The sequence below is a fragment of the Peromyscus eremicus genome, chromosome 7, assembly GCF_949786415.1.
Source record: "Peromyscus eremicus chromosome 7, PerEre_H2_v1, whole genome shotgun sequence".
NCBI classification, from domain to species: domain Eukaryota; kingdom Metazoa; phylum Chordata; class Mammalia; order Rodentia; family Cricetidae; genus Peromyscus; species Peromyscus eremicus.
In genome coordinates this window covers 18,460,853-18,485,852 of record NC_081422.1, presented here as the reverse complement: position 1 = coordinate 18,485,852, position 25,000 = coordinate 18,460,853, and the positions used below count along the sequence as shown (strand labels likewise).

The window sequence follows — 25,000 nt, the reverse complement described above, 5'->3', positions numbered from 1 at the left end:
AGACCAAGAAATACAGGTTTATTGGATATATTAGCTACTTTTACAATGTATTAGCTACTTTTATGTTGCTGTTATAAAATACCATGACCAAAAGCAACTTAAGGAAGTCTATGTTGGCATGATTTCCAGGGGGCTAGCTGCTCATAATGGCAAGGGAAGCATGGCTGCAAGAGCAGGAAGCCAAGAGACCACATCTCAGTCATACATAGGAAGCAGAGAAAACATGTAAAGGTGGGGCCAAGTTATAGACTCCTAAAGCCCACCACCAGTATGGTGATATTTTATTTGTGCTGAAATGTGATTTTATTTGTATGCTAATAAATAAAGTTGCCTGGGGGTCAGAGCTAATAGCAAGCCATAGCAGAAGCTAGGCGGTGGTGGTGCATGCCTTTAATCCAATCCCATGACAGGCAGATCTCTATGTGCTCAAGGACACAGCCAGTATGGAGACACACACCTTTAATCTCAATACGAACCATAGAGACCTGGAGATCCTTATAGACAGGCAGTGATGAGGAGGTCATGTGGCTGGGTTTACAACCAATGAGATGGTAGAACAGAAAGTCAATAAAAAGACAGACACACAGGAAGTAGGTCTCTTTCTGAGAGGAAGGATGGCAGTGGGTGGTAAGAAGGCGGTTTTAGTCTCAGCTCTTAGCTACTGCTCTGAACTCTTGGGCTTTTAACTCTGCATTTGGCTCTGTTTCTTATTTAATAAGACTGTTACATCTACACACCAGCATCTTAGGGTTTTTGTTGGTGTGAAGAGACTCCATGACCATAGTGTAGGGAAAAGAGGCTGGCTAAAGAAACCTACCTTGACCCTGGACCCCAGAACTAGGGAAAGATGGCTCAGATCAGGGCAGAAAGAAACACAGTTTGGCTCAGATCAGAGCTACCTCTGCCCCTGGCCAACTGACCTGTGAAACCAACCAATCACAGAGCACGAAAGTAGCACTCTGGCCCTGGAGCCCAGGACCAGAAACACAGCCTGGGTTTGGGATCTGAGCCAGAGAAATGAACACTTTATGCCCAAACCCAGAACCCAGGAAACATGCCCTGACTCTGAAACTAGTGCCAAAGAAATACTCCTGGTCCCTAGAATCAGAGTCAGTGGAAGAAATGTGCCCTGGCCTTAGAATTATTGTCAAAACACCAAGAAAGGCCAGTGAAAGAAACACAGCTTGGCCCTGAAATCAGGGCCATCTCTGCCCCCAGTCCACAAAACTGACCAATCCCTGGGCAGGAAAAAAACTAGCCAATCCCTGGTTGACTTTGCCCCCAAAGCATCCTATATAAACCACCCTGCCTGGTCAGTTGTGAGCTGTTCTCTCCACCCTGGTAGAGGCAGCCACTCTCCTGGACCCCTCCTTCCCAAATAAATCTCTTTCTCAAAAGAGTTTTGGTTATGAAGATCTTCATTCACTGGTGAACAGAAGATCCATGCTGAGACGTCCCTCAGTGGACAGAGCAAGGAAGAACTGAAAAAGTAACACTTTTCTCTGGAGCCAGAGGAGATTGCTACATTTCTACAGGGGTTTTCCTTTTTGCAGAGTGAAGCAAAAGAAGCAACATCTTAGGCTGGAGAAGCAGAACTCTGCTAGGAAGCACCCTTAAGTGAGGGCTAAGCAAAGCTCAGCTGTAACAGCTCTCCAGGAGAGGAGCAGGATTGCTATATCCTGTGGGGAAACCATCCCCCACCACAGCAGGTATAGCCTGACTCTCCCAGTCAGGATACCCTTCCCGGCTGAACTGCCCTAGCAGCTCCAGGCCTGACTCTCCCGAGCAGTCAGAATAGCTTCCCCTCCAGGGCAGAACTGTATCCCCTAAGTGGCTCGAGGTATCCAGGACACCTTGGCCCTCCAGCTGTTAGAGCTGGCCTAAGCGGTTTGCGGCTCGCAGCATCTGGATACCTTGTCCTGAAGCTGTCAGCTGTTCTAAGCAGCTACCTCGCCCTCTAGAGCTGCTGTCTCATCACAACTCCAACCATCACGTGACTCCCCAAGTGGTCAGGATACCTCTCCCCCAGAGTTGCAAAACTCACATTTTGGTGCCAAAATCCAGGACCAAATCCACAGAGTTGCAACAAATTTACTTACACATAGCAACTTATAAAGGGAAAGAAAGAAAGGAAGAGAGAGAGAGACGTGTAGAAATGAGAGGGGAGAGAGAGAGAGAGAGAGAGAGACAGAGACAGAGACAGAGACAGACACAGAGAGAGAGCGCACTTTGAAACATTTTTCATAGGGACAAAACACTTCATGGATTGACCTGACTTCAAGACAGGATCTTTCTATTTTAAATAAGTAGTTCATTTTAAATTTCAAAACTATGAAGAAAAGTAATAGTAATTTGCATCTTTGTATACCTATTAAACAGATATTTACCTGAGGTGTTCTTTCATAAGTAAATATGGCTTGGTCTATAAGCTTATCTCTGTCCCGGTGCTGTAATGTCTAATTTCTCAAGTTCATTACTATAAAATGTTCTCAGTATTGAAGTGAGCTTGCTGGACAATCATAAAGACCACTATTCAGTTCCCAGCACCCGTACAGCAAGGGAGGCGTCCTTTACTCAACTGTAACCCAGCTCCAAAGGGGGCAGAAACAGGAGGGCTACTGGGGCTTTGGGGCTAGCATACCCAAGAAATTGCAAGCCCTAGGTTCATGTTCACTCTCCAAAAGGAAGACGTAGAGTGTGCACCTGCACACACACGCATATACACTCATACAGATATACACACTAATAAATCACTACATTAACTCATCTTAAATGTACATGTTTCAACATAAAAAGTGTTCAGAACATGTTGCTTGCCTGCAAGACATGTATCTATAATGTACAATCCACGAAATAATATTTTAAATCTGTAAAAGTGTCCCCATGAGGCACAGATGTGATGCCCAAGAGGAAACCCCACACTCACGAGACAAACTTCCCGACTTCCACTTGAAGCACAGGGTCCCGCAGGTGCACTTCCAGAAGTAAATCTTCAGCCTGAGGCCCATCTCCAGTTTTCACAGAATGGGGATTAAAGATTCTCAAGTAGCCCATGAAGCTGCCCACGATGATTTTATCTGTAGACAGATTTTTAAAAGACAGAGTAACAAACAGACATTAGCAAATATCGTGGGGAATCAACTTTCTGAAGACTAAAGAAGTCAGAATGTTAAAACATCCTAACCTTGCTTCAAACACAAAGTCACTCTACCAACAGATGATGTGATTAAAGAGAACTTGTGAGTAACACATACCTTCTCAAAAAGCAGCTCTCCATCACTAAAAGTCAAGGATACTAGTGAAAATGAGTGGGTTTTTCTTAAGCATCAATTGATATCCATCATAATTCAGCTCAATGACAGCAAGTCACTGTCTCAAAAAACTGATAAAGATTACAGACTTGTTTCATCATGGAATGTTAATTCTATGGTTGATTATGACTGTTGAAGACACTCATTGGAGTGCCCCTGTTAACAGTGAATGGTCTTGGGCTCAGTAGTTAAGGGAGGAATGTGTATAGGAATGTAAATGATGTCTTCCAAAAAGATATGTTCAAATCCTTGCTCCAGTGATGCAGTTTGAAAAGTCTTTGCAGATATAACCAAGTTAAAATGAGGATACAACTGTCCTTTAGGGAAAAAGACATAGAGGAATCTAAATGCCAAATTATGATGCAAAGCAGCCAGGTGAGCTGGCACAGACATGTAGTCCTAGCACTTAGACGCTGCCTTAGTTACTTTTCTATCACCTATGACAAAGGTAACTTATCAAAGAAAATGTTTGATTTGGGGCTTAAGAGTTCAGAGCCATAGCAAGGCACACAGCGGCAGGTGTGGCAGCAGGCAGGCGGGCATGGCACTGGAGTAGTAGCTAAAAGCTTTCTTACATCCCTTCCCAAAAGTAGGAAGCAAAGAGAGAGTGTGTGAACTGGGAATGGAACGGACTTTTGGAACCTCAAAGCCTACCCCACCCAGTGACACACCTCCTCCAACAGGGCCATTTCCAATCAGTTCCACCTACTGGGGACCAAGCATTCAAATATATGAGCCTATGGGGCCATTCTCATTCACACCACCACAGAAGCTGAGGGAAGACAGAGAATAAATTGGAGACTAGGATATGTCCATCTGACAATACTGGCAGAAATTGGAATGATACATCTACAAACCAAAGAGTGTCTTGGATTACTGGAACTTAGAAGAAACAAATAAGGACCCTAGAGTCATCAGAAAAACTAGAAGGAGCTAAAGAGATGGTCCAGCAGTTAAAAGCACTGACTACTCTTGCATAAGGACCCGAGTTCAGTTCTCAGCACCCACATGGTGGCTCACAACCACCTGCAACTCCAGTTCCAGAGTATCCGATGCCCTCTTCTGGCCACCATTTGGTATTGCAACATATGGTACGCGTGACTCACACCAGCAAACACCTAAACAATACACATAATATAAATAAATAAATAAATGAATATTTTAAAATAATACTAGAAGAGGCAAAGAAATACTAGAAACCAGAGAAACAGCATGGCCCTGACAACACCTTGATTTCCAAAGCTCAGCACCTACAACTGTGACAGAACATGTGCCTGTCATTTTAAGTCATTAGAGTGATACTTTGTTATAGTGATATTAAGAGACAAATCTTTATCTGTGGTTGGCATGTAAAATGAATAAAAAAATTTAATTAAAAAGAGAAACCAATCATCCATTTCAGAGGCAGTCTGCCTTTCCTTTACTCGGTGCTTACTGAGCCAGGCCATGGACTAGGCAGTTCCCCCAGACTAACTCTTAAGTCCTCAGCATCACCAGGAAAGGCACTCCCATGGGGACCTCAGTCCTAAAGAAACACAAAGCCATCTGGAATCCAGAAGACCCAATGGCAGCATTCTGGAAGTCTGCAAGGTCAGTGACACCATGATCATTTCTGCTCCTGTCAAGTTCCAGACAAACCCTGCTTTGCTGTTGGAAGGGTGTTAGTATTCTCAGTCCTTCTTCATTTATCATGATGTCCTATTACTTGTAGCCAAAAAAAAAAGTTAACTGGTGTAGAAATTAACACAGAGAATAAAATGTAAGCATGAATATCACTGCAAGGAGGATATTTGGCATCTTGTGTTCTGTGGGAGCACCAAGCAGTAAGGCTCCTGTCCATGCTCTAGGTGGGTTTGAGAGCACCACGCAAAGAAACAGAATAAATAAATTATCACAGCTCATCTTCTGGGACCTGGTGTTCTGCCCTAGACTGTTATCAGATGATGCAATAAAACACTGATCAAAACCATGGACAGGAGGAAAGTGTTGATTTGTCTTACAGGTTAGCCTATTATTGGCACAGGTCGGGGCAGGAACCTGAAAACAGGAACTAGAAACAGAGACCATGGAGGAAAAGCACTGTATGCTCCTAGAGAAGGGGACTGTGATTGTTTGAATGAGAAGGACGCCCCATAGGCATCACCAGGGAATGGCACTATTTGAATAAAGAGGTGTGGCCTTGTTGGAGGAAGTGTGTCACTAGAGGTGAACTTTGAGATTTCAGAAGCTCAAGGCAGGCCCTGTGTCACTCTTTCTTCCTGCTGCCTGCAGATCCAGATGTAGAACTCTCAGATACTCCTGCAGCACCATGTCTACCTGGGTGCCACCATGCTTCCCGCCATGATGATGATGGACTAAACCTCTGGACTGTAAGCCAGCCCCAGCTTTCTTTCTTTCGTAAGAGTTGCCATGGCCATGGTGTTTCTTCACAGCAGAACACTGACTAACACAGGGACTAATGCTCACTTGCACAGATGCACTTGACAAAAGCAAACAGCCATGCTCTGCAAGTATCCTGAGTACTGACTTTGAGTTCTACTAATTCTAGAAGGCCAGAAAGACAGTGTTACAGAGGACGGAACTGGTAGAGTAGATGTCCTGAGAGGACTGGGAGAGGCAGGATCAGAATCGGGGACAAAAGGGCTCATCAGATTTAAACAGGCATGGGAACTTTCCTTTCTAGTCCCCTTGTCTTTGTCACAATGGGGAAAAAAATCTCTAGGCTCTGCACTGTCCTCCTCTTTCTTACCTGTGCTTTTTATAGCGAGTTTCTTTAAGGAGCCATAGTCCCTGTACCTCCCACTCTCCGTCACTCACTACATATCTACAAGTGAATACTCATTAACCCTCATCCAGAACACTAGTTAGCAGCTGGAGAGATGTACTGTTCTTGCAGAGGACCCCAGCTGGGTCCTCAGCATCCATGTCAAGTGCCTCACAAGTAACTATCTGAAAATCTCACTCTAGGGGACCTGACATCTGGACTCTGCAGGCTCCTGCACTCATGGGCATATAACCCACACACAAATTCAGGCAAACGCATGTAATTTATAAAAAGTAATAAAAATAAATATTTTTTAATGCAAAGAGCACTAATGAATCTCTTGCTACTAAATAGATTGAGAACCTTTCATTCCTCTTGTCATTAAAAACTCTGCCTTTCATAACTGGATGTCAACATGTAGAAGATTGCAAATAGATCCATATCTATCACCATGTATAAAGCTCAAGTCCAAGTGGATCAAAGAAATCAACATAAATTCAGTTACACTGAACCTGATAGAACAGAAAGTAGGAAGGAACACATTGGCACAGAAGACCATTTCCTAAATCTAACACCAGTAGCACAGACACTGAGAGCAACAATTAATAAACGAGACCTATTGAAACTGAGAAGCTTTTGTAAGGCAAAGGACACAGTTAATAAGACAAAATGACAGCCTACAGAATGGGAAAAGATCTTCACCAACCCCACATCTGACAGAGGGTTGATCTCCAAAATATATAAAGAACTCAAGAAACTAGACATCAAAATACCTAACAGTCTCATTTTAAAAAATGGGCTACAGAGCTAAACAAAGAATTCTCAACAGAAGAATCTCAAATGGCCAAAAGACGTTTAAGGAATTGCTCAACATCCTTAGTCATCAGGGAAATGCAAATCAAAACAACTCTGAGATACCACCTTACACCTGTCAGAATGGCTACGATCAAAAACACTAATGACAGTTTATGTTGGAGAGGATGCAGAGCAAAGGGAACACTCCTCCACTGTTGATGGGAGTGCAAACTTGTACAGCCACTGTGGAAATCAGTATGGAGACTTCTCACAAAATTGGTAATCAATCTACCTCAAGACCTAATGATACCACTCTTGAGCATATACCCAAGGAATGCTCAATCATACCACAAGGACACATGCTCAACTACGTTCATAGCAGCATTATGCATAATAGCCAGAACCTGGAAACAACCTAGATGTCCCTCAACTGAAGAACGGATAAAGAAAATGTGGTACATATACACAATGGAGGACTACTCAGCAGAGAAAAACAATGACATCATGAAATTTGCAGGCAAATGGATGGAACTAAAAAAATATCATCCTGAGTGAGGTAACCCAGACTCAGAAGGACAAACATGGTATATACTCACTCATAAGTGGATACTAGATATAAAGCAAAGGATAACCAGACTGCAACCCACAGCTCCAGGGAGGCTAGCTAAGGAGGGCCCTAGGAAGGATGCATGGATCACCCAGTAAAGGAGAAATAGATGAGATCTACATGAGCAACCTGGGAGTGAGGGGGGGTAATGGAGGGCAAGTGATGGGGGATGAGAACATAGGGGAATGGGAACTTTGAGCTGGAACAGGGACAGAGTGGGAGATCAAGGAAAGAGATACCATCATAAATGAAGACATCATGTGAATAGGGAGAAACAGAGTGCTAGGGAAGTTCCCAGGAATCCACAAGAATGACCCCACTTTAGACTACTGGCAATAGTCAAGAGGGTGTCTGAACTGGCCTACTCTGGTGATCAGACAGCTGAATACCCTAACTGTCATCATTGAGCCCTCATCTAGTGACTGATGGAAGCAGATGCAGAGATCCATGGACGAGTGCCAGGCCGAGCTCCGAGAATCCAATCGATAAGAGAGAGGAGGGATTCTATGTGCAAGGGACATCAAGATCATGATGGAAAAATGCACAGAGATGACCAGCCAAACTAGTGGAAACCCACGAACTGTGGACCAATGGCTGAGGAGCCCCCAGGCTACCGGATTAGGCCCTGTGGATAGGCAAGACAGTTGTTTACCTTGAACTGGTTAGAGGACCCCCAGACAGTGGGATTGGGATCCGTCCCTGGTGCATGAGCCAGATTTTTAGAGCTTAATGCCTATGGTATGACACCTTTCGCAGCCTTGGTGCAGGCAGGGAGGAGGGGCTTAGACCTGCCTCAACTGAATGTACCAGGCTCTGCTGACTCCCCATGGGAGATCTTGCCTCGGAGGAGGTGGTAAGGGGAGGTGGGTTGTAGGGTAAGGCTGGGAGACGGGAGGAGGGAGAAGAGGGGGCCTGTGGTTGGTATGTAAAATGAATAGAAATTTTAATTAAAAAAATTCAAAAAAGAAAAAGAAAGAAAGTAAAAGGAAAGGAGTAATATTTATATCACCAGATTAATTTTATTTCTTGGAAGCCAATGAATATCTGAATTGCAAAGTAAGAGCTCATGAAATATACACTATTTAAACTTAGTACAAATTTCATACTGTAATAATATAGAACTAGACCATTTTTCTTCTTCTTTTTTTTTAATAGTTTTTCAAGACAACTATTTTCAAGACAAAGTTTTCTTTCTGTAGCCTTGACTGTCCTGGAACTCACTCTGTAGACCAGGTTGACCTTGAATTCACAAAGATCTGTCTGCCTGTACCTCCTGAGTACGAGGATTAAATGCATGTGCCACCACTACCCGGCTTGACCTAGGCCCTTCTTAAAGACCACTTAAAACATGAATATTCGGAGAAGCAAGTAATGTAAGAACAGGACAGTAACTGGTTTTTGTAAAACAAAAAACGAAAGCAATAACTTAGCAATTATTTCCCCTCACTAACAGAATTAGCATGATTTTATTACAGCATTAATGTTTCCAGATTCAATCAGAAAAGCACATCATAGCCAGGCAGTGGTGGAACACAACTTTAATCCCAGCACTCGGGAGGCAGAGGCAGGCAGATCTCTGTGAGTCCACGGCCAGCCTGATCTACAGAACGAGTTCCAGGACAGCCAATGCTAAACAAAGAAACCCTGTCTCAAAAAAACAAAGAAGAAAAGAACATCATTTTCATTATAAATAATTTCTAAAATGAACTTTTTATTTTAAATATTTTACTAGTTCTTCCTTAAAAGATCCCACTTGGTAGCAAATCAAGTGCCACAGGATTTGTCTATTAATTCCACCAAATTAATAGGACAGAATGAACAAAAGCCAGAATGATATCAACAACAAAGCAAAGGGAAGAACTCTGTCAGCTGCCATCTACACCCTACTTATAAGAAAACACCAGATGCCGGGCGGTGGTGGCGCACGCCTTTAATCCCAGCACTCGGGAGGCAGAGCCAGGCAGATCTCTGTGAGTTTGAGGCCAGCCTGGGCTACCAAGTGAGTTCCAGGAAAGGTGCAAAGCTACACAGAGAAACCTTGTCTCGAAAAAAACAAAAAAAAAAAGAAAACACCAGACATGGTGCACATGCTCATAATCGTAACCTCAGGAGGATCGGAGTGAGATTGGGGCCAGCCTGGACTACCTCAATCTGTCTGCCTGTATCTCCTGAGTACAAGGATTAAATGCATGTTCTTATTTCTTTAAAGTTTTGCTCAGTGGGGAAATGCAGTCTACAGCCCAATATCAGAAAACCTCCTTGGCAAGTGTGAGGCCTGGGTTCAGTCCCCAACACTGGGGAGACAGAAGCACACCCGCAACCCCCTTACCTTGTCCATCCCCACTGTTGTCGACGTCAGCCAAACACAAGCAGCCTTGATCGAACTCTTCCTTCTCACCCAGCACAGTAGACCACCAATCACGGGCCTTAAACAAGGACATGTTCTTTCACCCTAAAAATAAAACATTCATTTATAATAAAAATTCACTTTATGAAAAGGAAGAAGTCAAATTATCCCATTTGCAGATCACATGATTCTCTTTTGAAAAGACCCTATATAATTTACTAGAGAATTCTTAAATGTAAAAACACTTACTATAAAACTATAAGATACAAAATTAATAGTTAAAAACAAGCAATAGCCTTCACATACACCAGAAAGAAATTAGAAAAACTAGACTATTCATAAGAACTCCCAAAACTGTCAAGTACCTATGGGCCATAGAGATGACTATGTTAACAATACATACTGATCAGCTAGGCTGTGGTGACTCACGCCTTTCACTCCAGCACTTGGAAGGCAGAGGCAGGAGGATCTCTGTGAGTTTGAGGCCAGCCTGGTCTACCGAGCAAGTTCTAGGACAGGCTCCAAAGCTACACAGAGAAACCCTGTCTCTGAAAAAAAAAAAAAAAAAAAAAGGAATGCATACTAATATTCCAGAGGACCTGAGTTTGATTTCCAGCACTCATATTAGATGACTCATAACTGCCTGTAACTCCAGGTCCTGGAGATCTGGTGACCTCTTCTGGCCTCCAATGACACTGTACTCAGGTGCATAAACCCACATATAGGCATATACACATAATTTAAAAATAATAGTAATAAGATAAATTACTTTAAATATTAAGTACACCTAACCAACAAATTGAACCGTCAAGAGTTTGAAAAGGGAAATTAAAGCTGCTAAGTGAGAGAAAGATTTATGATCTTGGATTAGCAGAATTAATATGACAAAAAAAATGGATATACCACCAAAAGTAATTTACAGATTTTATACAATATTTAACAAAATTCCAATGTCTTATTGCACAGATCTAGAAAAAAACAATCTAAGTATGCATATAAAACAAAAATAACCAAAGCAATGCTCAACAGTAAGAACACGCTGGAGGTGTGACAAAACCCAGCTTCAAACTATACGACAGAGTCACAGTGACAACCACAGCATGGTCCTGACACAGAAACAGGCAGGCAGACCTCTGGGACAGAATAGAGGACCCAGACAGAAACCAACAAAGCTATGACCACCCGTTCACAAAGGAGGGAAACACACAGTAGCAAAGAGCCCCTGGGCAACGAACGGCGCTGGCAAAACTGGGCATCCTGTTGGGGGGGGTAGATTAGATCCCTACCTTTCCTCTGCACAGAATCAACTCAAAACGTAGCAAAGGCCTTAACTCAAAACCTGGAATGCTGACTGTGCTGCAGGAGACCAGGGAGAATGTTCTTCCAGACACTGGGAGATCTCAGCGGGACTTTGGAGCACTCAGTTCTAAATGGGATGTCTTTATCAAATCCTCCCCTCAAGGCTCAGGGATCGAGGAAGTGGGAAGACTGAGAGCCAGAGATGATGGCTGACTTCTGTGTTTTCTAGACACAGACAGATGCATAAACTCACAGGGACTGTGCAGCATGCACAGGGCCTGCACAGGCTCAAGCCAGATGGGTCCCAGGACTCTCATCCCTCACCAAGACTCTATCTGCAATTGACACCCTTTCGTAAAGGAAAACTCAGTTTTCTCCGGTGGACTCTCACTAGGTATATTAACCACGTCAGGCAGGCCTCATGCCCAGGAGCAGCTGACCAACACAAAACGAACTTGATGGCGTTTTTGTAGATATTTTGTCCTACTTTGCTCTGCTTGGGCATCTTTTGTCTTACTGGCCTTTTGCTTGTTTATTTTTATTTCTATATTTATGTCTTTGTACAGGTTTTTGAGTGTATGTTTCTTGCTTCTTTGTTTTATTAAAAAAAAGAAAGAACATAAAGTTGGGTGGGTAGGAGGTACAGAGGATCTGGGGGTGCCGGGGGATGGAAAAACATGACTAAAATATATTGTGTGAAAATTTTTTCAATGAAGAAACTAAACCATACATACATATATATAAAATAAAACAAAACAGGATTTATAAAGATAGCGAGAAGAAAAGACACCGGGTGGGCAAGAACGTTCTGAATGGAACACCCACAGCGCAGGAACAGCCCCAGTATCAACAGACAGGACCACGTGAAACATAAAGTGTCTGCACAGCAAAGGAAGCTGACAGCCAACAGCCCACAGAGCAGGAGAAACCCTTCCACTTCTGCTTCAGACAGGGACTAACATACAGAACTTACAAAGAACTGCCAAAATTAAATGTCAAGGAAATAAAACTGACAGTCAGGGGCTGGAGAGATGGCTCAGTGGTTAAGAGCACTGACTGCTCTTCCAGAGGTCCTGAGTTCAATTCCCAGCAACCACATGGTGGCTCACAACCACCTGCAATTAGATCTGGTGCCCTCTTCTGGCCTGCAAAGACACATGCAGGCAGAACACTGTATACATAATAAATAAAAAATAAATCTTTAAAAAAAAATTATGAAACGTTCTCTTTAAAAAAATAAAAATAAAAAAAAATAAAAAAAAAACCTGACAGTCAGCAAAGGTGCTAATGAGAGGACCAGTCTACCAACACGTGGTATGTTGCATTACCTGGCTTGTTCAATGCCTTAAAGCTTGAGGGTGCCCCACTTTCAACTGTCTGTGGGCCAGAAGCACCCCAGCCTTGGCAAGCAGGGAGGACACAACAGAAGAGGAACAGCAGGCCCTGTGCAGGGCACGTCTGTGAACACATCACACATTTGAAAATCACAACATCGGTGACAGTGACAGTTTAGGGCCGAAATGACCGACGCCGGCAACCACACGCTTCTGAACCTGTACTGATAAATATGATGCTGGTGGTGGTCGTGGTCTTCTTATTGTCGTTATTATTGTTACTGCTATTACTGTGTATAAAGAACAAATTCTTTACAGTGAGTGGGATTGGCAACCCATGCTTATACCTTTTAAAAATCTAAGCAGGGCAGAAATCCAGACTACAAAGAAGCTTTCTCTACAGAAAATCCAGCAGCTTCTCTTATGAACTATCGGCTAAAAACCTGAAATTATTAACAAGACTAGAAAACCCACCCACACTACAGTGGCTCAAACTGGAGATTCCCTAGAAGAGGAAGAGGAGAAAAAGCAAGCACTGTCTCCCAGCTGTGTGCAGGCTCTGCTCGGCCCTTTCTCAGAAGACGCCACTCTGTGAGAGCTCTGCTGCTGTCACTCATGTCTGACACACGTGGACACCAATTCCTCTGTCTGTGCATGTGTGTGATATGATGCTAGTCAGGCCAGAGAACTGTTATCACACCACAAGCATCACCTGGACTCTTAGTTTCTACACAGAAACTAAGGGGGGGGGGGATCACTGTGATGACTCTAGTGTATATTATCAATTGAGGGGGGATCACTGTGATGACTCTAGTGTATATTATCAATTGAGGGGGGATCACTGTGATGACTCTAGTGTATATTATCAATTGAGGGGGGATCACTGTGATGACTCTAGTGTATATTATCAATTGAGGGGGGATCACTGTGATGACTCTAGTGTATATTATCAATTGAGGGGGGGTCACTGTGATGACTCTAGTGTATATTATCAATTGAGGGGGATCACTGTGATGACTCTAGTGTATATTATCAATTGAGGGGGGATCACTATGATGACTCTAGTGTATATTATCAATTGAGGGGGGATCACTGTGATGACTCTAGTGTATATTATCAATTGAGGGGGGATCACTGTGATGACTCTAGTGTATATTATCAATTGAGGGGGGATCACTGTGATGACTCTAGTGTATATTATCAATTGAGGGGGGATCACTGTGATGACTCTAGTGTATATTATCAATTGAGGGGGGATCACTGTGATGACTCTAGTGTATATTATCAATTGAGGGGGGATCACTGTGATGACTCTAGTGTATATTATCAATTGAGGGGGGATCACTGTGATGACTCTAGTGTATATTATCAATTGAGGGGGGATCACTGTGATGACTCTAGTGTATATTATCAATTGAGGGGGGATCACTGTGATGACTCTAGTGTATATTATCAATTGAGGGGGGATCACTGTGATGACTCTAGTGTATATTATCAATTGAGGGGGGATCACTGTGATGACTCTAGTGTATATTATCAATTGAGGGGGGGGTCACTGTGATGACTCTAGTGTATATTATCAATTGAGGGGGGATCACTGTGATGACTCTAGTGTATATTATCAATTGAGGGGGGGTCACTGTGATGACTCTAGTGTATATTATCAATTGAGGCCACCCAAACTCAGAGAGGGAAAACACATGTTCTCCCTCATGTGCCAACTCTGGTCTACAGTGTTTTTTGAGACATGGTCTCATCATGTAGCCCAAGCTGGCTTTGAACATTCAATCCTTCTTCCTCAACCTCCTGAGTCCTGGGAGTGTAAGCATGCACCACCACTACACTGCTTCCACATGAAACGGGGAATGCAGAGCTGGTGAGATGGTCCAGCAGGGCTTGCCACCAAGTTTGATGACCTAAGTTTGACCCCAGAAACTCAGGACGGAAGTAAAGAAGAGACTGTGCACTGACCTGCATACACACGATAAACGAATAAGAAATCAAATGAATAAATATGTAAAATGTGGCAGCAAATAGACCACAAAAAGATACCTGCTTCCAGCTTAAGAACTGAAGACGGCAGAGCGGCTTTGCCATGCCCTGGGATCCTGCAGATTAACGTCCTCACTGCTCTCCCGGCGATCACAGATGACTACCCAAGCACTGAGAACATGATTGTGAGATTACAACTACCATCCAGCAGGTAGAAAATTCACAAATACGGAATCTGGAAATGACAAAGACCAACTGTCCTTTTTTTAAACACACAGAACAACCTGTTTCTTGGAAGTAGGCCTTCTGCATGGGCTAATCATAGAAACCAAGGCCATTTTCTTCCATACAAAATAAACCAAGAAACTGTCTGAGAATGCTAGAAACCTCACACACTGGAGACAGGCTGTGTGAGTCTGGATGCCCAACACAAGCTAACCAGAAGCAATGTGATAATCACCCTGTCGACCTGACTGGGTTTGCAACTGCCTTAGGAGATCCATTGTGGGCAAGTCTCCCCATTGTAGGCAAGTCTCCCCATTGTAGGCAAGTCCCCCATTGTGGGCAAGTCTCTGAGGGTGTTTCCAGAAAGTTTAGCTGAAGAGGGAAGACACCTTCAGCCCAGGGAAAAGGGTCATACTTGATCACGACAGGAAGCCAAGGCAGGAACTCAGGGTAGGAACCTGGAGGCAGGAGCTGATGCAGAGACCACAGTGGAACGCTGCTTACTGGCTTGCTTCCCCTGGCTTGCTCAACTACTTTTCTTACACAACCCAGGCCCACCTGCCTAGGGATGGCACTGCCTACCGTGGGCTGGGCCTTCCTACATCAATTAACAACTAGGAAAATGCCCCCAGACCAATCCAATGGGGGCAATTCCTCAGCTGAGGCTCCCTCTCCCCAGATGACTCTAGCTACGTCGAGTTGACAGTAAACTGACCAGCACCGTGGGTAACACCATTCCACATGATGAAGTCACAGATTGGGTAAAAATGGAAGAGGGTAAAAGGTAAATTGGGTAAAAGATGTCAGCTAAACACCAGCATTCATGTCTCTCTCTGTTTCCTAACAGTAAATACCATGTGATCAGCCACCTCACTTCTCCCTGCCATGATGAACTCTGTCCATTCAAACTTTGAACCAAAGAAACACTTCCTCACTTAAATTGCATGGTCAGGCACTCTGTCATCACAATGGGAAAAGTAACTGCTAACCCTGCTATGGTTCAGTCCCTTCAACTACAAAATAAAGTCAGTATGATTATGTGAGACCATTAGTCATGAGTAGTATACATACTTTTCAGAAACTCCCATATGCGTTGGAACTTATATTTATTTAGTCCCCTCCTTTTTGAGGCAAGGTCTTCTGTAGGCCAGCCTGGTCTCGCCTTACTATGTACTGGAGGCTGGCCTTGAACTTTGAATCTTTCAATGCTCGCTTCCCAGGGTTGGGATTACGGGCATGTGCCGCCATGTCCAGTGTTAGGCAGTGCTGGGGACTGAGGCCAGAGCCCCTGCATGCTAGGCGAGCATTCTACCCGCTGAGCTGCATACCCAGCTGTTCGGCTGCGTCTTCAGTTGTCAGATAGTTTGACCTTTGCCTCAACTCGGTGGCCATAGCCAGGATGGCTTTAGGTTCCTGTGTCTGTCAAGACAGTCTGGGGTTGGGATGTCAGCTGAGCCGGAACACCTGACATGATGCTCAGGAGTCCAGCGCCTGGTGCAGCGGACCTCAGTCAGGCTCACTTGTCTTCAGCGTGTGTGCGTGTGCCTGTGCATGTGCGTGTGCATGTGTGTGTGTGTGATTTGAGTGGCTACCACCAGATCTCAAGTTGTCAAGCAGAGGTTGCTAATACAGAAACCTGGCACTTGCAAACTGGTTGTTTGGGAACTCAGCTCCTGGCACTGGGTCTGGGCACAAGCTGTTGGTAGTACTTCCATGGTCAAGGTACAGTGCCAGAGCCCTGGAACTGGGTGCCAGACAAAAGTGAGGCTGCTCAGGAGCCCAGAGGCAGGAGTCAGAAATGGGTACGAGCTGCTGGGACTGCCTCCCAGATCCCTTGGACCTCCCTTCATCTGTCAAGTGTGTGGCTCCACCCTTACTCCCACTCCAATCACAGCTTTGCCTCTTAGTACCGATCACGACAGTCCACCTTCCAGGGGGGGTACTCTGCTCAAGGCAGAAATAGTTCACCAAGGCATGTAACAGGGCCTAAAAGCAGGGCTAACTGCCAGATGACCAAACTTAAGTTTGATAGTAAGGAATCAAAAAAATGTTCTAAACACTTTTATTAGAGCTTCATTGGATTTTTACTTGAATGAAGTAATGGTATTTAATAAACTACAAAATTTGTTATTACATATGCCAGACACACAGAAAAAATTGTAATGTTATATACTTGACTTACCAGAAAGAAGATATCCCCCCTCATACATCAGCTCTCTACTCTTGTCTGTTTGTTAGGGGCTCATGTAGCCCAGGCTGGACTCAAACTTGCTATATAGTCCATGCCAGCCTTGAACTCCTGACCTTCCACCTCCTGAGTGCTGGAATTACAGGTGTACACCACCGTGCCCAGCTAAGGTGTATCTTTTCTCATAGCCCAGAACAGCAAAATAAGCAAATCCTTTCTTGAGAAATGTGGTAAAGAGGAAGAATTCACCAGACCCTGGATTAGGGCATGTGATGAAATCAAAAGAAAGCCAGGGGTTAAGTCATCTAGTTCAGAAGTGGGAGATGTGCCTAGAAAGGTGTGGCCACTTGCTACAAGCAGGATATCCTCAGTTAAAGGCAGCTTGGTCCAAGGGCGGTTTGTGGGAGGTTGTGGGCTCTTTGAAAGGTGCTCAGTCTGAGGTCATCAGATCATCAGGGAAAACCCTAGACGGGGCTGAGTGCCTTGGCTCCTTCTCCCTTTGCTTCCTAGCCCTGACATGAACACTTTTGCTCGGCCATGTGTCCCCACAGTGACATGGACCTCAACCACAAATCCAAAGCAACAGTGACCATGAGCTGGAACCTCCAAACCTAGGAGCCCAGTCAACTGTTTCTTTTGTGAATTAATGATCTCGGTATATTGTTAGAGTATCTGAAAGACGACTAATACAGCAACTACATCAAATGTGGCTGCTTTGCTGGGTGGTGGTGGCCTACGCCTTTAATCCCATCACACTCCCAGAACTCTGTGAGTTCAAGGCCAGTCTGGTCTACAAAGCAAGTTCTAGGACAGCCAGGGCTACACAGGGAAACCCTGTCTCAAAAGAAGAAAAACAAAAAACAAAAAGGGAAGGAGGAGGGGGAGAAGAAAATAAAGGAGGAGGAGGAAACTGAAGCAACCCATCAAAGAATGAGTGATTCTCTGCCACATTCTGCATCAGGGAGTCAAAAAGAAGACTGGGGGGGGGGGGGGAGCTGGGCTGCTCAGTGGAAGGAAGACTAAGAGAGAAAGAAGAGCTACTCAACAGTCCAAGGAAGATTCTCTTCACCTCACTCAAGCAGAAGGAAAAATCTCATGAGACCTGCCCAGAAAACACACTAAATCTCCCCAAATAATGAGAGGAGAGGATCTCTTCTGTTGTGCCATTGAATCATACAAAAACATTCTAAGTATTTAGATAAGTGACAAGAGGCATGGCTAGATATATCAATGAAAATACCTGTTGTGTGAAAATGCCCGTGAAAACCCTTATCAGAGCGGTAACATGGTGGTACACACCTGCAGTAACAGCATTGGGGAAGTTGAGGCAGGAGGATTGTAAGCTTGAGGTCAACTTGAGCTATAAAAGAAAAGAAAAGAAAACCATAAGAACAGGGTTTTGTAGCTCACTACAGTAAAGAAAAGCAAACCAACAAAACCACAGTAAGCTGGACACTGTAGCGGGTTACTTGAGCACACTGAGTGAAAGGCACCTTCTGATTGATTCAATAAAGAGCTGAATGGCCAACAGCTAGGCAGGAGAGGATAGGTAGGACTTCCAGGCAGAGATAGGAACTCTGGAAAGAAGAGAGGCGGGAATTGCCATTGGCAGAACATAGATTATTATAAACATGTTGATTTAAGTTATAACAACTAGTTGGGAACAAGCCTAAGCTAAAGCTAAGCTTTCATAATTAATAAGAAGTCTCCATGTCATTATTTGGGAGCTGGCAGTCCAAAGAAAAACTGGCTACAAGACGTAGTGGCATAAGCCTTTAATCCCAGAACCTGGGAGGTAGAGGCAGACTGACCTCTGTGAGTTCAAGGCCAACCTGGACTACAGAATAAGTTACAGGCCAGCCAGAGTTACATAGTGAAACCCTGTCTCAAAAAAAAAAAAAAAAAAAAAAAAACAAAACAAAACAAAAACAAAAACAAAAAACACGCACTAACAAAACTACCTCGGATTCGAAGACAGCTCAGTGGGTAAAGCACCTGTCATACATGAGGACCAGAGTTCAAGCCCCCAGAGCACACTCAAAACCAGATGTGGTAGTTCATATCTGTAATCTCAGCGCTCCTCCACCAAGAGAGCAAGGGGGGATGGGTATAAAGAAGACAATTCCCAGAGGCCCACAGGTCCACTAGCCTGGCACATGTAGTATTGGACAAAGTAGAAACCCTGCCTCAGACAAGGCAGAAGGTGAGGACACACAGCATACACACGTGCATACATGCGCACACTTCTTAAACAACAGAGAAAACTAACTTCCAACATCATCTACAAATACTAATTTCCCACAGATTTCTAACAAAAGCATCGAAGATCCATCTCTACTGACAAGATAGACAACAGCTAAATGCTTCCTTGTTTCTCTGATTTAGCAACTTCTCATTAGTAACCCACAACTCTGTTATTCCCCAACAGTCACCTTCTCAGAACTCATTTAACGTCTCGGGACTCCAGGAGCCTTTAGAAATGCAGCTTCTTGGCCCCTTCAACAACACCTCCAGGTCCCTGAGCTGGCCATACAGTATCAGATGCTCTGACTCACTGTACAGTTTGAGGATCCCACACCCTGAATGCCTACGGCCAGCCCTTTTGGATTTCAGGCTTTGGAATATTTGCATATGCGTAACGAGATGTCTTAGAGAAAAGCCAACTTTAAACATTAAATTCATTTATATTCCATATGCATCTTATACACACGGCCTGAGTGTAACTATACACAATGTGTTTAGGGTATCTGAGTTTTAACTATGACCTGTCAGAGGAGGTAGGTATGGGACATCCCACACGTGGCATCACATCAGGGCTCTAAAGTTTCAGATTCTGAAGCTCTCTGAGCTCTGAGGGACACATGCTCAGCCCATGCGTGTCCGCCTAAGTGAGCATTTCTTCCATCACAGCCCTGTCTTCCCCTTCTTTCTCTTAGGACCTCTAGTTGCCATTCCAAAGCTTGGGAGAAAATCATCTTCTCCACATCAAAGAGCTTAAACAGCCGGAAGTATCCATTAATCAGCTAGTCCTCGCATTCTGTTTTTGTCTTGTCTTGTTTTTGAAGCAAAGTTGGAATTTAATAAGAAATCTGAATATAGGTCCTAAGCACTAGAAGAATGTGGTGAGGTGCCTCGTCCCATCATGTTGTAGGGGAGTCGCAGGGGAGCCATATGATTTCATTTAATCTCACATCTAAAGGCGGAGCCCTCTTGTGTGTGCGGTCCCTGGGCGCCAGAGTCTTGTTTCAGTATGCGCTAATGCTGTGCAATTCCTATCTGGGGAACTGAAACAAGCATGTATCAATACGCGAGTTTTATCGCTTTTGCTTTTTATGTTTGGTTTTTGGTTTTTGAGACAGGGCCTCCCTATGTTACCTGAGCTGGCCTGGAACTTGCTATGTAAGTCAGGCTGGCTGTGAATTCAGAATGTTCTTGCCTCAATCTTCCCAAGGCTGGGATTACAAGAATGCTCCACACACCCACATGGCTGGTTTTTCTTTTTAACAGATATTTTTATTACACCTGGGGCAGGCACGTGCCATGGCACACATGTGGAGGTCAGAGGACAACTCATGGGAGTTGGTTCCCTCTTCCTACCACGGGGGTCCCTGGGGAACTCAGGTCATTACTCAGCAGCAAGTGCCGCTATCTGCTGAGCCATCTCGCCAGCCATCACTGGTTTTTCTTTAAGCAAAAGGTGAAAACCAAAAGTAAAGTTTTCAATGACTATTCTGTCCTCTCATTGAGAAAGGAACTAAGAACTAGTATCTATTTATTGTTTACTGACTTTCAGGCCATGCTCAAACATTTTACAAGAACTCTATTTTTAATTAGGCTGTAGAGAAAGCTCAGTAGGGAAAGGCACCTGCCTCCAAGCCTAACACCTCAGCGAACTGACTAGCATCAATGACCACAAGAAGCGCAGACTGCAGTGGGAGCATGCTGACTGACTAGCATCAATGACCACAAGAAACGCAGACTGCAGTGGGAGCATGCTGACTGACTAGCATCAATGACCACAAGAAACGCAGGCTGCAGTGGGAGCATGCTGATGGTCTGAGGCAAGCTCTGAAATTAGGAAGTTGACCTACACCTGCTGTTGTTCATATCTGGAACTTTCTCCAAACAATGTTTCTGTCATTAAATTTTGGAAAATATCAACCAGGTCATGAGTCCAGAACAATGGCAGAGTCATGTAAAATTAAACAAACATTGATTTGAAAGCAATATGACAAGGGCTTGTATTGGAATTTTCAGTTGCCATGAAAGGCATGGGAGCGGTGGTCAGACAGACCTGTGTTCAATTCCTGATGCTATGTTCCAACCATACAACAGTAAGGCCCCTATCCTCTAGTATAGTTGTTCTCAACCTTCCTAATGCTGTCACTCTTTAATCCAGTTCCTCATGTTGTGGGACCCCCAACCATAACATTATTTGTGTTACTATTTCATAACTGTAATTTCACTACTGTTCCGGATTGTAATGTAAATATCTGATATGCAGGATATCTGATATGTGACCCCTGTGGAAGGGTCATTCAACATCCCAAAAGGGTTGCAACCTACAGGTTGAGAACCTCTGCTCTAGTATCAACTGATCTTGGTGGTGGGAAGATAAAATGGCATAAGATGTGCACTTCCTTAGCCAACACTCAACCCATTACAATCATTTAATAAATGTCAGTAGTAATCGAGTAACCGTGACAGAAGGAATAGTTGTAGTGGTGGTGGCAGCGGTGGTGACAGCAGGGTCCCGTGAGCACAGCAAAATTTCAACTGGGACATCTAAAGGGTGGATCAGAAACACTGTGTGTGTGTGTGCGCGCGCGCGCGCGCGTGTGTGTGTGTGTGTGTGTGTGTGTGTGTGTGTGTGCGCGTGTGTGTGTGTGTGTGTGTGCGCGCGCGCGCGCGCGCACACGCACTCAAGTGAGCAAATATCTGTATATATGTGTGTTTATGTGTGTTTTACTGGGTACCGAAAGAGCTACATCCCAGCCCTTGTAAATGTTACAATCAGCAAGCATGTTTTATAATAACTTGATATATTTCAATACTTTTCAAGAAATATCTGAGGGGATTAGATGTACATCAGTGGTATATGGTTAACAAACACATTCTGAGGAGTGAGACTTCCTATAAACCTGAAAAGGTATAAAACTTTACAGTACTGTTAGTGGATTTTTTTTCCTGTAAAGAGTATTTCATTAAGAAGCTATACCACAGGACCAGTGAGATGGCTCAGCAGATAAAGGTTCTTGCTGCCAAGCTGGACAGAACCCACATGGTGGAAGGAGAGGGCTGACTCTTGCAAGTTGTCCACTGACCTCCACACTTGCACTATGGTACCCATACATGCAACCCCCAAAAAATTAATAAATTAAAATCTAACAAAATTTTTAAAACTACATCATAAATATAAGTGGGAGGTATAATTTAACCACAACCACTATACATAATAAAAAAAATCCTTAAACTCTTACAAATAACTTGTAAATGGTTTTCAAAATAAAGTCCCTTGTTTTTAATTCTTATGATAGTTCAATCCATCACCAAAACCAACTCTCAACCATTATCCTCTTCATATATTGCTACTCAGTTAATCTTTTTCTCTCTGAATGCTAGCAGACATTAATACATTACATGGTGGCACACATCTGTAATACCAATATTCAGGAGCCTGAGGCAAGGGGATCATAAATTCAACAATGGCCTAGGCTACACAGTATGTTCCAGGTCAGCTTGGACCACATTGTGAAATTTTTAAAAATAAAATGAAGGGAGGGAGGGAGGAGAAAGCCCTATTTTCCCTCCAGTATCTTTCAAGCTGTGTGTATAAATCAAGATGTGCATATGTGTATCTGTAAGACACGATTTGATATTTAAGGACAATGTGAGACACCAAAAAATGATCTATAAGTTTATCCAGAAAATGGAAGCCAAGTGCAGACCTTGCCTGGGAGGGGCTGCTGATAAAATCAGCTTAGTCCATCTAAACTGCTGTGGTCTGCAAAGGAAAGAGAAAGGGATAAACATTAATCCTATTGCAGGCAGCACTGGGGAGAATCAACATGCTCCCGCTTCAGTCACAGCCTGAGAACTGCCTTGACGCTCTGCTCGCAAGACCTGTTGAAATGTCACCGGAGAAACATGCTCTTACTCCATGTGACCGCTGCATGGAATCCTTAAAAGTCACCCCCCCTTCCTCAAAGGTGTTTATAGGATCTACATACCTCGAGTTAGCGGTTTGTTTGAATGCAAGCCTACTTCCTAGGATAACTGATCATCCAAAATCTTCCAAACCATTACATGGCAGCTGAGGATTACTCTTGCTGACCAAGCATAGCGAATGCATTCATGCATCCGAAGTTTAATTCCTGGAGTATTTCTACCTGATGCCAACAAGTGGACTTTACCTCACCTTTGTACGAACCCACTATCCACAGACTTCCCTATCAGAACTCCTGACCAGGATGCCGTGCAGGGAAAAGCAACCCATAACTCCACTAGTACCTCTTGGTCTTGTGTTCGAAGTTTCCCACGTCCCCAGGCAGACAGAATCCCGCCAAGCAGCAACACCAGCTCCACGGAGTTGAAGTGAGTCCCTCCAAGCTCTCCTGCGCCCCTTGTCATCCCCCAGAGACGAGCAGGGGAAACGACATGGATCCCTCGGAAGCCGCAAGGCAAGAGAGAACAACTCCAGGTCCAGATGCTCACACAGAGGATGAAACCACCAAGGAAGCTCTACGAGGGGTGAGGCTGCAAGCCAACAGCCTGCGGAAGACACCTCCCCTCTCCAGCCTAAATCCCAGCCGACTTCGCCTTGTTGTCATAGCATTTTACAACGGAGGCTACTGCGCAAGTCAGACGCGGGGCCGCGGGGCCTGCTGGGTGTTGTAGTCCAGGCGGCCGACAGCGCGTGGTGGGGAAGAGAAGGTTCCTGGACCGTCCTAGACAACCTGAATGCTGCGGGGCGGGGTGGAGCGGGGCGCCTCTAAACCACATGGGCAGGCCTGTCCCTCACGGCAGCCTCGGCGGAAGTCCCGCCTCCGCGGGGGGTCTGCCACAGACCACGCCCTCCTGTGCTTGGGTGTCCTGGTGTCTAGGCCAGAGCATGCGTGACTTTTCTGTTTGTATCCGCTTGCTTTCTTTCCTTGGCCTAACTGCTGCAGGAAGATCTCAAGCACCATATTGAATAAAGAGTAAAAAGGAGACCCCCTTGTTTCATTCCTCATTTTAGGAAAAAATGCTTACGGTTTCTCCTCATTTAGTAGAAAATTGACTATAGGTAGGCTGTCAGTTTGACACACCTGGGAAGGGGTGACCTCAACTGAAAAAAAAAGGCTGGCCTGTGGGTATGTCTGGGGGGCATTTTCCTGACTGTTTATTGATATGGGAGGGCCGAGCCCACTGAGGGCTAGACAGGTAGGTCTGGGCTTAGGAGAAAGGGAGCCTGGGAGTGACTACCCCCCACAGTATCTGCTCCAAGCCCCTGCCCTGCTCGGTGGGGTTCCCACACTAACGTCCTAAGCAGTGGACTGTAACGTGTAAGATGGAACGGGCAATACCCACACATACACTTGGTTTTGGTCATGGTGCTTATCCCAGCAACACACAGCACACTGGCACAGGTCTGCTATGTTGAGGTATGTCCGCTACTTTCTTCAGGGCTTTTAGCGTGAAAGAATATTAAACTTGTCAAAGGCCTTTCCTGTGTCTCTTAAGATGACCATATGATTTCTCTCCTTGAATCTTTCTGTATTGCATTACATTTATTGACTTGCATATGCTAAACTGTCCCTGGCATGCCTCTAATCAAGCCAAGTTTGTTCATGGTGTATGAATTTTTTTCAATGTGTTGTGGAATTGTGGGTGTTTTATGGGTAATTTTTGTACCCATATTCACATCAAGTAGTTTTCTTTTTTTTGTAATGTTCTTACTAAGTTTTGGTATCAGGATGATGTTAGCTTTATGAGATGAATTTGGAAGTGTTCTTTCCAATTCTATTTTATGGGAAAAAAATTTTTATTTTTATTTTGCGTATGTTTGTTTATTATATTTATTTTATGCATATAAGTGTTTGGCCTACATGCATGTAAGTACACCACATACATGCCTAGTGCTTACAGAGGGCAGCCTG

At 44.2% G+C, this 25,000-nt stretch overlaps 1 protein-coding gene across 2 annotated transcripts in view; it reads right to left on the bottom strand.

Moving 5' to 3' along the window:
* Positions 1-23,716, bottom strand: part of Bbs9 (Bardet-Biedl syndrome 9) — a 434,048-nt gene extending 410,332 nt beyond the window's left edge. The window contains exons 1-3 of one of the 2 annotated variants that reach the window (XM_059267526.1): positions 23,373-23,716; positions 9,807-9,929; positions 2,927-3,077 (exon numbers count right to left, since the gene is read on the bottom strand). In XM_059267526.1, coding sequence (XP_059123509.1) covers positions 2,927-3,077; positions 9,807-9,918 — 263 coding nt within the window. In that variant the 5' untranslated portion in view covers positions 9,919-9,929; positions 23,373-23,716. Of the gene's footprint in view, positions 1-2,926; positions 3,078-9,806; positions 9,930-12,451; positions 12,569-23,372 lie in introns of those variants that run through there. The other variant, XM_059267527.1, reaches the window with a different exon arrangement.
* Positions 23,717-25,000: the final 1,284 nt, after the last annotated feature.